Below are 15,717 nucleotides of genomic sequence, written 5' to 3' on the forward strand. Positions count from 1 at the left end.
TGTCTCTACCTTACCCGCAGGTGTGAACATGCCCCTCCCCGGAGCGAGGGCTGGCAGGGCCTACTGGCAGGAAGGTGGGGGAAGGCGGACAGCCTCCTCCATGCTGCCAGTTGGGACCTGGGCCAGACTGATGGGCACACTCTCTCCACCCCACCCCACCCCACGGCCGGTCCAGCCTCCGCAGCCAGTTTGAAGGATTCCGGGGGTGGGGTAGCCACCTTGCCCTGGCCACCTTCAGGCTGGGAAGTGGGAGCCTGTGCCTTTAAATTCTCAGCAGGTTGAAATGGCTGATGACATCACTGGTTCCCGGGAGCGGAGGAGCTGGAGCCAGAGCTCGAGGGAGCCCGGGCTGCCGGGGGCTGCAGACATGGAGGGCCAGAGCAGCAGTGGCAGCAGGAGGCCGGGGACCCGGGCTGGCCTGGGACCCCTGCCCAAGCCTCATGGGGCTTTCCAAACTGGGGCGCCCTCCAAGGTAAGACCCACTAAAACCCAGCTCTCCCTTATACCCGATCCCTGGTCCCACACCCCCCACACTGCAGGCACCCTGGTGCCCCTGGCTGAGGGGCTGGTACTCTCCTCTGCCCACCATGCAGGGGCTGGGTGAAGAGGGCACCCTGGGGGCTGAGGGGCAATGATGGCATGCCCAGAAAGAGGCGAAGTTAGCCATCTCCAGAAGCCCCCAGGAGAGCCCTGGGTTGGGTGTCAGGGGACCCAGCAGTACTCCAGCTTTGCTGTGTGACCTTGGGCAAGTTGCTTTTCCTCTCTGAGCCCATGCAAAATGAGAGGGCTTGTCTTTGAAGACTAAAACTGTGACATCTGGGATGTCTAAGTTGTTAGTGCTGGAGGCGGTGTGGTGGTTGGGGGAGAGGGGGCACACAGGGGGACACTTGGAGCCAAGAAGGATGCCTAAAATGCAGCCTCAGAGAGCTGAGTTTGAGAAGGGAGGTGGAGGCAGAGTTTCAGGTTCTCTGAACTGAGAAGGACACGGGATGGAGACAAAACTGCGTCTCTGGAGGCAGGGATGGGGCCACCCTGGGGCAAGTGTAGACCTTCTGCCCTCCCTGGCAAAGGACACTTTATCCTGTCTTCTGGAGACAGGGGACATCAGAAAGAGAATGGATGAGGAAGGGAAAGGAGGTCCCTGCATGGCCCCACTACCCACCCTCTACCTACCGGACATAAAGGGGACACCTGCTTGCCTGTCCTCACAGGTGGGGGGGAGGGGGGAGGAGACACAGAGAGGTGTGATACCAGGATCACCTTTGAATCCTGGACTTGCTCTGAATGTTAGAACCGCACTCGGTGAGGATGGACTATTCCGCAGGGCGCGATGGAATTCTAGCAAATGTTAGGCTCGTAAATGCAGAGAATATGAGACCAAGACTCCCCAGAATATAATGTGGCCAGGAACCGTTCACCCAGTCCCTTCATTTTATAGACAGGGAAACTGAGGCCCTGGGCAGAAAGGTGCTTGCCTAAGGTCACATGGAGCTGGGCTTGGAAACTACACGGCCAGTCTCAGCCTCTAGCTGAGAGCTCTGGGAATGGGTGAGAGGACAGACAGGGCTGTGACCAAGAGGCTTGGGATGTTTGGCAGGGGGAGCCTAAGGGCACCATGTGGGAGGGGAGAGGTATTTAACAGGAAGTACCCAGTGTGCCTGGAGTGGGCTGACCTGGGATGTTAGGTCAGTAGCCCTTGGCTGGGGGGTGGGCGAGAGATGGGGGGTTGCAGGGGCTGCAGTGGGAGAGTTGCCCAGGGAAGCTGCCCAGCGTGGGCAGGGAGTGGGTGCCAGCCAGGAAGAGAAGGAGAGTCCTTAAGTTCAGGCTCACACTCTGCTTCATTCGAGTCAGGGTCTCAGTTTCCCCATCTGTGAAAGAGGTTTCAGACTTAAAGGAGGGGATAGAACTTTGTGTCCTGTCTCCTCCAAGAGAGGATGGATTGGGGTGAGATAGTAGGAAGAACTTCCTCGGAACAATGTGCCTTTTTTAGCTGGTTGGGGTCTGCTAGGGTCTATATGGACGTCAGGGCTGAATTCCCTGGTTAGGGTCACCCTGAGTCTTTGACTTGTCTTCTACAAGGTGGACTCAAGTTTTCAGCTCCCAGCAAAAAAGAAGGCAGCCCCAGGACCCTCGGAACCAAGGTTGGCTCTGGCACCTGTAGGTCCACGAGCAGCTATGTCAACTTCAGAGGGCCTGAGGCTGGCTCTAGCATCTCCTCGACCCATCCTGGCTCCACTGTGTACTCCTGGGGGGCAGAAAACAGCTCCTGCCCACCGCAGCTCCAGCCTGGCTCCAACATCTGTGGGCCAGCTGGTGATGTCTGCCTCGGCTGGACCAAAGCCTCCCCCAGCAACCTCAGGCTCAGTCCTGGCTCCGACATCCCTGGGGCAGTTGGTGATGTCTGCCTCAGCTGGGCCAACGTCTCCCCCAGCCACTCTGGGGCCCAGTCTGGCCCCAACTTCCAGGGACCAGAAGCAGGTACCACCTGCCTCCGTGGGACCCAAGCCAGCACTGGCAGCCTCAGGCCTGAGTCTGGCCCTGGCTTCTGAGCTGCAGCCCTCACAGCCCCCGTCCAACCCTTCCCCAGTGCCCAGTCCGGTTCTGTCACCCTCTCAGGAGCAGGCCCTGGCTCCAGTGTCCACGGCATCAGCTCCGGCCTATGTGGGACGGACACCAGCTAGACAGAGGGATGCCCCAGCCCCCAGACCTCTCCCTCCTTCTGAGGGGCGTCTCCAGCCTCCGGCACAGGCATCTGGTCCTACGGGACCCCCATCTTCCATCCAAGCCTCCCTAGACCCCCGCTTCTCCTCCTCTTTCCGAGCCCGGCCTGAGGCCTCCCACAGCAGCCCTGAGGATCCTGTCCTGCCACAGCCACCCCAGACCCTGCCCTTGGATATGGGCCAGGGCCCTCCAGAGCCTGGCACCCGCTCCCCTGGACTTCTGTCCCCCACCTTCCGGCCGGGGACATCCTCAAGCCAGACTGTGCCCCCACCTCTGCCCAAGCCACCCCGGTCTCCCAGCCACTCCCCCAACCGCTCCCCCAACCGCTCTCCCGGTGTCCCCACGGCCCCTGAGATGGCCCTCCCCAGGCTTGGCACCCAGGGTGCAGGGCCTGGCAGGAGCCCGAGCCCCAACCTTCAGGCCCAAGAAGCCCCAGCCCCGGTCACCATCTCCCCTTCTACATCCACCTCGTCGTCCTCTTCTTGGTCAGCTCAGCCTACCTGCAAGAGTGACCCCGGCTTCCGGTGAGGGGGCCTCTCCCAAGAAAGGTTGTTGGGGCTTAAAGCTGAGACTGCCATTCTTCCAGGGTGGATAGCCTATTCTGCCTCAGTTTGCCTCCCTGAGAAAGAGTCCTTGGGGAGGGAGGTGCTGAGTGCACTCTGGGACCCTCAGAAGACAGCATCCCCTCCTAAGGGACTTGCCCCCCACAGCTGATCTCTCCAGGGAGAGTCTGGTAGGAGGGATGCTGGGCCCCTGTGGCTCCTTCTAATGGCTGATACCCACACCTGCCTCAGTTTACTTCCCTAGAGAGCTTCCTGTGAAAGGAAGGGTGAGGGTGAGGGAGTGGTGCCCGCAGTAAACCCTTCTGTGCCCCTCCCCACAGGATCACTGTGGTCACATGGAATGTGGGCACCGCCATGCCCCCTGACGATGTCACGTCCCTCCTCCACTTGGGCGGTGGTGATGACAGTGATGGCGCAGACATGATCGCAATAGGGTGAGGATGAGGAGGCAGGGCGTGTGAACCCCCCTCCAGAGCCCCTCTGGCCTCCCGGACCCCCCACCATGACAGGGGCTTCTGGGGTGCCTCTCTAATCCAACAGCTGCCCCGCCTCCACCTCCCCAGGTTGCAGGAAGTGAACTCCATGATCAACAAGCGACTCAAGGACGCTCTCTTCACGGATCAGTGGAGCGAGCTCTTCATGGATGCTCTGGGGCCCTTCAACTTCGTGCTGGTAACGGCCCTGTCACCCCCTGGACAGGCGAGACCCTGCCGGGTTGCCTGGCCCCAGCTCTGCCCTGACTCACTGTGAGGCCCGCTGGGCCTCTGTTCCTGGGTCCCTGAAATAGGAGGCTGGAGGAGCAGACCTTAAGGACAGGGGAAAGGAAGAGGGGGCCGAGGGCGGGCTGGGGGTGGGGATTGTGTCCCGTCTCCCAGCCTCCCCGCCTCCCCACGCAGGTGAGTTCTGTGAGGATGCAGGGCGTCATCCTGCTGCTGTTCGCCAAGTACTACCACCTGCCGTTCCTGCGGGACGTGCAGACCGACTGCACGCGCACCGGCCTGGGTGGCTACTGGGTGAGCTGGAGAGCGGGCCTGGGAGAGGATGGGACCTGAAGGTGGCCCTAGATTAGTCCCCCAGTACCCATACATTGGCAAGGTCCCCTCCTCATGCTCCATCCCTTAGCCTGCGGCCTGCCCCTTCCCACGCACTGCCAACAGCACATCCCATGTCTCCTGTCTTGGGGCCCTGCCCCCTTTTCTGTCCCCACCGCTGAGTCCCAGTGTTCCGCCCCCTTCAAGGGACCCACACTCTGCCAGCTTCATCCCCCCCCATCCGCCCCGCCCAGTGCCTTACCTCCTCCCCGCCCATGACCCGCCCAACCCTGCCTCCCTAGGGCAACAAGGGTGGCGTGAGCGTGCGCCTGGCGGCCTTCGGGCACATGCTCTGCTTCCTCAACTGTCACTTACCCGCACATATGGACAAGGCGGAGCAGCGCAAGGACAACTTCCAGACCATCCTCAGTCTCCAGCAATTCCAGGGGCCCGGAGCACCCGGCATCCTGGATCACGAGTACGGCCCGGGCGGGCCCAAGTGGGCGGGGGTTGCGATGGGGACTGAGGACCGGCCTGGGTGGGGCTTGTGGAGAGAGGCGGGGCCTGTGGCCGTGAGCGACCACCCAGACTACTAGTAGGAACAGCAATGCAGGTAACATTTCTGGGGAGTGGCAGAGCCTGCAGGGTGGAGCTTTGTTGAGGGGCAGGGCCTTGCTGAGGGTCGGAACCTAATTTCCTCTAGGCTGGCCCCCATCCCCCCTGCTCTTTGGCGAGCTGGAGGCTCTGGCACCCCCCACCCCCACCGCGCTACATCTCTAGAAGTGCCAGGGCTATTGGGTTGGATGGGGGCTGGTTGGAAGGATCTGGATTGAGCCCTTCCACCCCATGAATCCATTGATCCCCTTATATGCCAACAGCCTTGTGTTCTGGTTTGGGGACCTGAACTTCCGCATTGAGAGCTACGACCTGCATTTCGTCAAGTTCGCCATTGACAGCGACCAGCTCCATCAGCTCTGGGAGAAGGACCAGGTGGGGGATCCCAGCCCCCACCCCAGACTCCCAGGCATACAAAGCATGTCCCAGGACACACCTACCTGTACCTTAGGCCATGGTCCTTGCCCTCACCTGCCCTGCCCCCTCCCTGGGCACTGCAGAGCCCAGGCTGCTGTCCAGTTCTGCCCTTCTGGACCCCCCACAGCTCAACATGGCCAAGAACACCTGGCCCATCCTGAAGGGCTTTCAGGAGGGGCCCCTCAACTTCGCTCCCACCTTCAAGTTTGATGTGGGTACCAACAAATATGACACCAGGTGAGCTCGGCACTAGGATAGGGTGAGGACGCAGGCCAGGGCCTTCTGGAAAAGGGAGACTGTGGGAAGAGGGGAAGGAGGCAGGGCTGGGGCCTGTGCCTTGATCCCTAGCCCCTGAAACTCGGGGTACCCCTGCCTATTGCAGCGCCAAGAAGCGGAAACCAGCCTGGACAGACCGTATCCTGTGGAAGGTCAAGGCTCCCTGTGGGGGACCCAGCCCTTCGGGACGGGAGAGCCACCGGCTCCAGGTGACCCAGCACAGCTACCGAAGCCACATGGAATACACAGTCAGTGACCACAAGCCTGTGGCTGCCCAGTTTGTCCTGCAGGTGACTTCTGGCCTCATCCTCCCCTCCTCACATCCCCAGGCCCAACTCAGCACCCCACTGCCCCTTGTACCTGCCCTCAGCAGTGTCCAGCTGTCATAACAGGGTGGAGGTGGGTTGGGATCCCCATTTTCAGATGAGGAAGCTGAGGCCCAGAGACATTGCGTCACTTGCCCGGGATCACACAGCTAGCGAGAGGAAGAGTTAGCATTTGAAACCAAGCCAGTCTGATTTCAGAGCCCATGCCTTTCCTACTAATCAGCAACTCCCTTCTTCTGAGCAAGATTTAGGGCAACTTGTGTGAAAAATCGCATATATAATAAGACCAGCAAAATCAAACCGCATGTAACATTCATGCATATTCATTTCTTATTTATTTACAGAGTACTTACTGTCTCACCATATGCCAGGCATTATGAGAGCGAGTAGTGGTTGGGAGGGGGGAGTAGAGATATGAGAAATACAAGGCTCAACTTTACATAGTTACTACACTTGAGTACTATATTTAGGATTGAGGTCTCCGGTTGCCAAAGGAAAAAGGAGAAATCCTAGAATGTCAGAACCAGACCTGAGAGACCATGTAGTCCAACTCCCTTTTTTTCTGTTGGGGACATCTGAGGCTCCTCGTGGTGCAGGTGCACACCCCAAGTCACACACAAGCTCAGCGGCAGCAGAGCGGAATAGATCCCACCTTTCCAGCCCTGAAACCCAATTCTGGGCTCTCCAAGTCTCTTGATCTGATAAGAGGGAGCTCAGGAAGCCGGAGAATGTTTTTCCCGGTAACTTTGTCACATGGGCAGTTAGTGGGACATCGGCCTATGTCTTTAGCTGGGAATGGAAATCTGCCCATGCCTGGCCTCCCGTGACCTCTGGTACAGGGCTTGGGCATGAGGTTTTACCTTCAATCAGGGACCTCACCTTGAAAACCATACCTTTTGGCACCGCACCTTGTCCTTCTCTACTTGTCCTGGACTCTGTCCCTCATAAAACGTTGCCTGTTGAGTACCTACTACATGCCAGGCCCTGTGGAGGCTACTTTACATATGTCATCCCTTTGAATGCCTCCGTAGACCCTGAGATGTCCAAATTCTCCTACTCATTTCACTGGTGAGGGAAACCGAGGCTCAGAGAGCGTAAGTCTGTTACCCAGGGCAACGCAGTCAGAGTAAGGCTCAGCAGGGCTATTGACCCTGCAGGGCCTTGGAGGGCATTTCCAAGGGCCCACCCTTGCCAGATTCAGCTGTTAGAAACACAGGAACAGGGAAAGAATGTGCCAGTTTCTTCTGGAACAGCTTGGCTCAAAGCCTGAGAGAAAGAAACCTGAAACCAGATAAACAGGGGAGGAGACAAAGGTCTGAGGCTGGCACCACCTGAGCCCTTCTGTGTCCACCCTGAGGGACAGAGGTGGAACCGATACTCTGGCCACCTACCACCTCAGCAGCTCCACCCACTTATGTGACCCCCCTGGTCAGTCTGGGTTGACCTTGCAGGAAAGATACTCATGGTTATAATTTCATAGACTGATGACAAGGCAATGGTTAGTGGCCTCTTAGCACTTAGACTCAGGTAGGGAAACTGAGTCTTGGAATGGCTAGGGCCTTGCCTGAGGTCACATAGCAAGTTAGTGGCAGAGCCTAGAAATGCACTGAGGTCTCCAGGGCCCTTCTTGGCAGCTCAGGGGTGTTCAGCTTACCCCGGAATGATCTCCCTCGCTAGCATACAGGCAAATCATTTATTGAGCACTTACTGTTACACTGGGAAGTTTATAGGATGCTTTGCAAATAGTATCTCATTGAATCTGCACAACAACCCCAAGAGTTCAATGAGAGCCTCTGGGTTTACAGACAAGGGCCCTGGCATTCAGGGCCTCTCAGAGAGGCCCAGAACTCACCCAGGGTTGAAAAACCTGTCGGTGGCAGAGTCAGGGCCAAATGCAAGGTCTGGTAGCTTCAAAGCTGTGTTCTCACTCACTCCCTAAGGAGGTTATGGGCAGGAGCTCTGAGCTGGGTGGCAGGAAGTTGGCATTTATCCTAGACCTATTCTGTCTCGGTTTCCCTGTCTGTGAAGTGGCCTCAAAGGCCCCTTGTCTCAGCCAGTTCGCACTGATTCAGTGCAGGAGTCCTAGGTGTGTGAGAGACCAGAGGACCTCTCCTGACGTTGTCCCCCTGCCCCTGCCTTGCCTGGGCAGTTTGCTTTTAGGGACGACATGCCACTGGTGCGGCTGGAGGTGGCAGACGAGTGGGTGCGGCCCGAGCAGGCTGTGGCGAGGTACCGCATGGAAACGGTGTTTGCCCGCAGCTCCTGGGACTGGATCGGCTTGTACCGGGTGAGAGGGGCAGGGGTGGGCAGCGACTTAGGGAAGGAAGGGGCCTGGAGGAGCAGCTGGACACCACGGTAGAGTCACTGGCTTGTCCAGATTTTGATACCTCACCCAGAGGCTGCTGGGATAAGGCATTAGGGGTCACGACACTGATTCCTCCCGTCCCAGGTGGGTTTCCGCCACTGCAAGGACTACGTGGCTTATGTCTGGGCCAAACATGAAGACGTGGACGGGAATATCTACCAGGTACTTGAAAGATGGGGTAGAGTCAGGAGAAGTCCCCATTGCCCTTGGGGTCTCAAGACTCAACTTGGGGGGCCCTGAGGTGGGCTCCCTGACCCCAACTGCAACCTATACTCCTGGGCCCACCAGGTGACATTCAGTGAGGAATCGCTGCCCAAGGGCCATGGAGACTTTATCCTGGGCTACTACAGCCACAACCACAGCATCCTCATTGGCGTCACTGAACCCTTCCAGGTAAGCAGGCCAGACTGCAGGGTCTGCAGGGGGTGCCAAAAGACCGTGTTCAAATGCCACAGCCTCTACTATTGCTCGGTTCCAAGAGGCCCCAGTGGCTGGGTTGGGAAGTGGGGTGCCCCAGTGACCAGCATTCCCCCAGATCTCGCTGCCTACCTCGGAGTCGGCCAGCAGCAGCACAGACAGCTCGGGCACCAGCTCGGGAGGGTGAGGACGACAGCACTCTGGAGCTGCTCGCACCCAAGTCCCGCAGCCCCAGTCCTGGCAAGTCCAAGGGACACCGTAGCCGCAGCCCAGGACTGGCCCGATTCCCCAGTCTTGCCCTACGGCCCTCATCTCGGGAACGCCGCGGTGCCAGCCGTAGCCCCTCACCCCAGAGCCGCCACCTGCCCCGGGTGGCTCCTAATAGGAGCAGTGATGGCGGCAGCCGGGCCAGTAGTGAGGAGGGGCCCTCTGCGCTGCCTGGCTCTTGGGCCTTCCAACCAGCTGTGCCTCGAAGCCTGGGCCTGCTGCCTGCCTTGCGCTTGGAGCCTGTAGACCCTGGTGGCGGTGGCTCCTGGGGACCAGATCAGGAGGCCCCGGCCCCCGACAGCCTGTCTCCCAGCCCCCAGGGCCGGCAGGGGCTAGAGGAAGGGGGCCTGGGGCCCTGAGGGCGGAGCAGGTAGATGGGCCCAGGTGGCCCCCGCTCTGCCTCAATCTTTCGCAAACCCACCTGCCTCTCTCCTGCTGCCGCTCCAGCTGTGTCTGCACCTGCCACTTTGTCCTGGCTAGGGGTGGCCAACTAGGGTCCCCCAGAACTCAGTCCTGGCACCTCAACTGTGACAATCAGCAAAGCCCTGCCGGGCCCCCATCTGGGATGGTGTCCCCAATCCTGGAGGTCATCCATTAGGAATTAAATTCTCCAGCCTCACTGCCGGCTCCTTCCTAACTTGTAAGCAGTCTGGGGGAGGGAGAACCAGATGCAGGAACTAAAGAGGTGAGATAACGACAGACTGACATCACCAGGTACCACTGTATATGTTATACACGCCATCTTCTTTACTCTGCACCACAACCCTGTGGGTTCCGTGCTATTCTTAGACCCATTTCACAGGTGAGCAAACGGAGGCCCCTAAGAGGATTACATCAGCCTCTCAAGATCAGACACCAAAGCACAGTTTGGCTATATGTTGGAGAGAGCGAATGTTTACTAGGTTCTAAGCACCATGTATGTATTGGTTCACTTAATTTTCAATAACCCTATGAGGTAGCTGTTGTTTACAACTCCCTTTTTCAGAGGAGGAAACTGAGGTTCAGGGTGGTAGAGGGAGGTCCCTGCCCAAGGCACAGAGGAGAGTTGAATTTAGGTTTGGGGCAGAAAGAGTGGGCCAGGGCTGGGCCAGGAAGGCCACAGCAGCTGTTAAAAGAAGGGGCCCCCCTGGGAAGAGGGGAGCTGGGAAGCCCTCTCCGATGCCCATCCCTATCCTGGATTCAGACACAGGCATTTCTATGACACCCGTAATTCCCCACTTGCTGCCGCAGGCCTCGGAAGCCATGCTGTGGGGCTCCCCTAGGGAGTTCTTGATACATGTATTGATTTTGCAACACCGACATACGTGTGCCTCCCACTGGTACCTTCCCAGGGCTGTTGTAATAAATTACCCTCTCCCTGTTCCCATCTGTACGTGAAGTTCCCTGGCAAGGCCCAAGGACGTCAGAGTGAACCTCCTGAACACCACAGGCAGGCACAGAGGGCTTGTGTCACCAACTCAAGGTTCAGCATTTGGGCTTCGGGGTCCCCCCAATTCAGCCTCCTGGTTGTCCGTAAGAGCCTCTGCCATGCTTTGGTCTAACCCATGGAGAGGAGGCCGAGATGCCCAGGGCCTGGCAAAGCCACAAGCAAGGTCCAGGCGGGAGGCCAGGAGAGCTGGAACCGAGGTCACTGGCTTCAGGATGTCTGCTGCCCATCAGGTCTCTGAGATGCCTGGGTTAGCTGCACGCACTGGTTGTAGAATGACACAGGCGTCCCCGGGTGCTCCAAAGGCCATGCCTGCCCCTCAGCTGTGCCTTTATCCTGGAGCTGGAGTCGCCTCTGCTGATGCCTCCGCAAATGCCGAGCTGACACCTTGATGGCCCTGTGGTCTCTGGAACAGCTGTGTGGAGAGAGGAGTGGGGCAGGGGATCAGGGCTGGCAAGGACCCCACCCTCCTCTGAACACAGGTGGCCAAGGCCAGAGCCACCAGCGAGGTAGGGAGGGTTGCGTTACAAATAAACTGGGCTGGTACCAGGAGGCCTGGTTTCTGCCACTAGCCCGTCTGGGCCTCAGTTTCCTCACCTGTGAAATGGGTAAGTTAGCAAGGGGCTGGCTTTGAGAATGGAAATACAGATGAGATCGTGGATTAGGAGTAAGAGTGAAGCAAGCGTTTTATTAATATTGCGTGCTGGGCAGGGCGTGAGCTCTGTGTGTCACCCCGTCTCCTGGGCTCCTAAGGCCTTTTTGCAGATAAAGAAATGGAAGCTTGGAAAGGTGAAATCAACTTGTGAAAGTCACACAGGAACAGGAATTAAATGACAGAGCCAAGGCACAGCCCACATAGGCCAACTGCAGAGCTGGCCCTGGGGCACTGTGAGTAGAGGGATGATGACAATGGAGCTCAGAGGCCCCCTGACCCCTTGCCCTAGCCCCTTGGCCCAGGCACCCAAAGAGAGCATAGACTCCCCACCCCTTGGGAAAAGGCCCCCATCCCTCCTGGCTCTACTGCTACTTACTCTTTCCCCTCGGCACAGTCGAGTGGAGGGGCCAGCTTGAAGCAGGTCGTGCCCAGCTGCTCCCAAAGCCTATTGGTGGCCGCAGGTGGACTGTGGAGCCTCAGGAAGCGTGCGAGACTGGGGGCAGAGGCAGGCTCAGGCTGGGCTAGGCCCTGGCCACCCAGGTGCCCTTCCCACTGCCTGGCAGCAGGCAGCCCAGCCCAGCGCCAGGGGTCCAGGGAGGCCTCACCGGCGCGTGCAGTTGCAGTGGAAGAGGGGTTCAGGGGCGCTGTTGAACAGTTGGAACTTGGTTTCCTGGGGCCCGATCCGGTGCTCACACTGGTCTAGGCGGCGGAAGCTGCGGCAGGCCCGGCGGGCACCTGGGGGCAGGTGCAGTGGTGAGGGGAGCCCAGCCCACCGGAGAGACCCCGTTGATGGCCGCCATCATCCAGGAGAAACACTGGCACATGTGCTCAGTCACACAAACACAGTCTCCCTCTGTCTCATGTTTTTGGTGCTGTCAGCTCTGCTCGTATGGGAGTGTCTGCCACATGCACATATAGCTTTTCCCACTGTGGGGGAAGCTCAGTGTTGAGGGTGGTCAGGAAAGGCTTCCTGGAGGCAGAGGCTGCTAAACTGAGGCTGGGAGAGGAGAGTGCTGCAGGCAGAAGGAACAGCATGTGCAAAGGCCCAGAGGCAGGAGGAGAGTGCAGGCTGCTTTTGAGGAACCGAGTGAAGTTTGTGAAACCAGAGTTTCAACTGGGGGAATAGAACCTATGGGGCCAAGACTTGAGGGCCTGTGGGTATTGGGACGTCACTGGTTGAGGTGAAGAAGAGTCGTGGGGTTGGGGAGCTTAGTGGGCAGTGACAGGGTCAAATGTGTGTATTACGAAAATCCCTTGCTGCAGTGTGATTTGACGGGACAGGTTGGGAGATCCCAGGAGGCATTTGGAGCAGGGAAGGCGACAGCACACAGGCCCCGCCCCCACCCCGCACACGCACAGAGGCAGGGACACCCCCCTCCTATCAACAACCCCCAAGGTCAAGTTTTGCTCTCACCCTGAGGTTTTAGGCCACCCCGTAGGCCCTGAAGGCCTGGATGGGAGACCCCCAGCTGGGCTGTGGCGGCCTCATCAGGCCTGGGGGAGGCCAGGGGGACCTGGAGGGCTGTGGCGTTGGCTTTGCTGGGGAGCTTGGGCCCTTTCCGCTGTGGCGGCCACTTCCGAGGACGCTGGTTCCGTTGAGCCTTGGTGGGGGCTGGGCTCTGGGGACTGGGAGTCGGGGAGGTGGCCGGGGAGCTCCAGGAGGCATTGTAGTGGGTCCTGGGCTGGAGGCGAGCCAGGGGCACTGAGCCATATGTCCTACACCTGGGGGTGGCAGTTGGTGGCAATTGGTGATTTGGAATCCCCCCTTCCAGAAGCCCTCAGGGTTGTCTCCATGGAGATCAAGGTTCTGCCAGTCCCATCCCCCATCCCACTGGGTTGTGTGGGGCGGGGGCACCCAGGGAGGGTGTGCATTCTGGGCCCTGCCCTGAGGAGAGAATGAGCAAGACAAGCCATCATTCCCTGGAGGACAGACAGACAGACAGGCCTCCCTCACCAGGCTTGGAGCCCGAGCTCCCCCTCTGGCTGGGAAGGCACTCGAGCGAGGGTGGGCAGCCACGTACCCGCCCCACCAGTACCACGCCACACACGCCTCCTGCTGCTCCAGCACGAAGCAGGGGATCTCCAGCACGTTGAAGAAGGCCATGCCCACGATGTCCGAGATGGAGTCGCGCTGGTTCCTCAGGCATTGCTGGAACCTGGCCCAGAGCAGGCACTCAGGTCCCTGGCCACGGAAGGCCGTCTGGCTTCTCTCCCGGCCCACCCTGCCCCTACCTGCCGGTGGTTTGGGGTCCAAGAGTCCCTTCTCCTCTCAGGCCTCCGCTTTCCTACCTGCGCCGTGGGATCCAGGCTGGCTGATCTTTAAGATTCTCTGGAATCCCAGTGTCTACACCCGGGAACTGGGTAACTCCACCCTGTCCCTGAGCACCCAGCCCTCCCTGCCTGTGGTCAACCTGGTATCACAGTCGCAGTGGGAGATGGTGTGGAATCGGTAGTTAACCTGGTATCACAGTCGCAGTGGGAGATGGTGTGGAATCGGTAGTTTCGGATGCCGTAGTTGTACTGCAAAGGTGAGATGTTCTGTGGGCAGCTGTCGTGTTCCCGGCAGCAGAGATCGGGGCCCTGGAAGACCCCTGCAGGGAGGGGAAGGGACACCAGCTCAGTGGGGTCCTGGGCACTTTGCACCAGCTATGCCCACCTGGTATGAAGAGGGCAGAAACCTGATTCTCACCCAGCCCTGACACAAACTCCCTGGGGGGACCTCAGGGCAGTTGCTCCCCTACTGTGGGACTCACAATTTCAAAGCTTGAAGAAAGGACTGAGGTTGCAGCCCCTGTTGGGCTCTAAGTGCCAGGCAGCCCACCCATGAGCACATGGAAAGGTCTGCAGGGGAATTGGAGTCTCCCTCCAGGGTTCCCAAGCTCATGCCCCAGATAAAATTCCAAAGTTGTGAAAGTGTGCATCATGGAATGGAAACAGGCAGGGTGCACCCTTTCTCACCTGCACAGTGAGGCATTTCCAGGATGCCAACCTCCTCTGCCTCAGGTGCCAAGTCCTCCCCCAGCCCTCCACACACATGCACAGACAGCTGTACTGACAGTGCAAAACAGTCATCTATGTTTATCACCATCCAAGCAAGAGCACCCTTTACGGAGCATTTCCCACGTGCCTGGCGCATCCCACACCCAAGCTCACAGCAGCCCTGCCAAAGAAGTATCGCCTTCATTTTTACAGGTAAGGAAATTGAGGTTCAGAGAGGGTAAGTGAGTTGCTCAGCTTGGATGTGCCAAGTTGGGATTTGAACCCAGGCGTTTGGTCTCAGCACCCATTACACTGGCCACTCTGTGCCCATAGAGCCACCTCTTGGGTAGAGCCTTCTTGGCTCAGCCAACCCTGGACCCACCCCAGCCTGCCCCCTCCCTCAGATGGTGATCAGTGAGGACTCCCAGGTCTGAGTAAGACCTTCCCCTGCCATGACATCATTTAAGCATCCCATGATGAAACTCATGTTTACCCCCATTTTACAGATAAGGAAATTGAGGTTCAGAGTGGTTAAATCACCCCCCCCAAAGACACAAGCCTGGAAGAGTAAGGGCCTGGGCTGAAGTCTGTTCTTCCCCCACCAGAACCCCAGCCCACAGCCCTGTGGCTTACCCAGCTCCGAGGAGTTCCCAGCGGAGTTGCCAACTCCACACCACAGCGTGCCAGGCACGGTCCAGCCTCTCTTCACGCGCAGGTGGCCTCTGCCGGGTGCTCCACTCTGCCCTGCTGCTCGTTTCTTCCTGGCCCCTGCCGGCCCCTCCCCCGGCCCTCGGCAGGCCTTCCACTGGCTCTGAAGGCTGGCCAGTGCTCTCTGCAGCTCGGGTCCAGGGGAGTGGATGAAGGAGCCCTGGGTGGTCCCATGAGCACAGAGGGCACTGAAGGCTGTAGTGAGCTCAGGTTCATCCTGCCGGCTACACGCCTGCAGCCTCCTGTGCGCATCCCAGCGGGCATGGAACAGGGCCAGTCCCTGAGCATCCTTGCCCAGGAAGCTCAGGGACCCCAGGGGGTTGCCAGGGATGGGCTTGGCCAAGTGGCAGGAGGTGCTGTCCCAGGGGAGGGCAGGGGAGCCCCCCAGAGCCACTCCCAGGAAGCCCAGCATCCCCAACAGCACTGCCAGAACCCCCATTCTGCCCTGGCCCAGCCCAGTCAGACAAAGCCCCCGGGATGCCTGCCCCTGGTGGCCCCACACGGCGGCAGCTGAGCAGTGGAGGAGCGGGGTGGAGCGGAAGCAGTGCCCAGCAGGCCCAGTGTGGCCGGGCCAATGAATGGAGCTGCGGGAGGAGGAGGAAAGAGGCTGGAGTATGGGGTGATCTTGGGCTTGTAACCGAATCCACCGGCCGGGCAGGCTGCTGATTGGCTGAGGAGTGCGCTTGCCGGGGCCCACACCCCCACTCACCCTGCCCTTCCCAGCGCTCTCCAGTCACCTGCTGCCAGCCCCGCCTGGATGGGGACAGTGGGAGCCAAAGCCTGAGGCCACCGGGTGGGGTCCAGGCAGGGGTCTGCATCTCCCGGGGAAGGAAGAGGGTTCAGGGCTTTGGAGGAGGCCCCCAGAAACCATCCCTCTCACCCTTTACCCGCCGGTGGCTGCCGCAACCACCTGCATCAGCCTGGCAGGGGGCCACGCACCTCCGCCAGGGC

General features: G+C 59.3%; 2 protein-coding genes across 2 annotated transcripts; one reads left to right on the forward strand and one right to left on the reverse strand.

Moving 5' to 3' along the window:
* Positions 1 to 367: 367 nt before the first annotated feature.
* Positions 368 to 9,617, forward strand: INPP5J (inositol polyphosphate-5-phosphatase J). The gene is given in 14 exon segments (XM_045534499.1): positions 368 to 472; positions 2,080 to 3,245; positions 3,605 to 3,718; positions 3,848 to 3,956; positions 4,181 to 4,297; positions 4,618 to 4,793; positions 5,194 to 5,305; positions 5,475 to 5,584; positions 5,730 to 5,913; positions 8,099 to 8,236; positions 8,399 to 8,476; positions 8,603 to 8,707; positions 8,850 to 8,909; positions 8,911 to 9,617. Coding segments are annotated over 14 exon segments (3,021 nt in total). The 3' UTR covers positions 9,358 to 9,617.
* A 124-nt stretch (positions 9,618 to 9,741) lies between these two features.
* PLA2G3 (phospholipase A2 group III) lies at positions 9,742 to 15,343 on the reverse strand. The gene is made up of 7 exons (XM_045534500.1): positions 14,692 to 15,343; positions 13,538 to 13,670; positions 13,101 to 13,235; positions 12,494 to 12,801; positions 11,685 to 11,814; positions 11,456 to 11,572; positions 9,742 to 10,839 (listed from the first exon to the last, which is right to left on the reverse strand). Exons 1-7 carry the CDS (start codon positions 15,203 to 15,205, stop codon positions 10,635 to 10,637), a joined length of 1,542 nt encoding a protein of 513 aa, XP_045390456.1. The 5' UTR covers positions 15,206 to 15,343; the 3' UTR covers positions 9,742 to 10,634.
* Positions 15,344 to 15,717: the final 374 nt, after the last annotated feature.

This window comes from Lemur catta, chromosome 21 (assembly GCF_020740605.2).
Source record: "Lemur catta isolate mLemCat1 chromosome 21, mLemCat1.pri, whole genome shotgun sequence".
Classification (NCBI taxonomy): Eukaryota; Metazoa; Chordata; class Mammalia; order Primates; family Lemuridae; genus Lemur; species Lemur catta.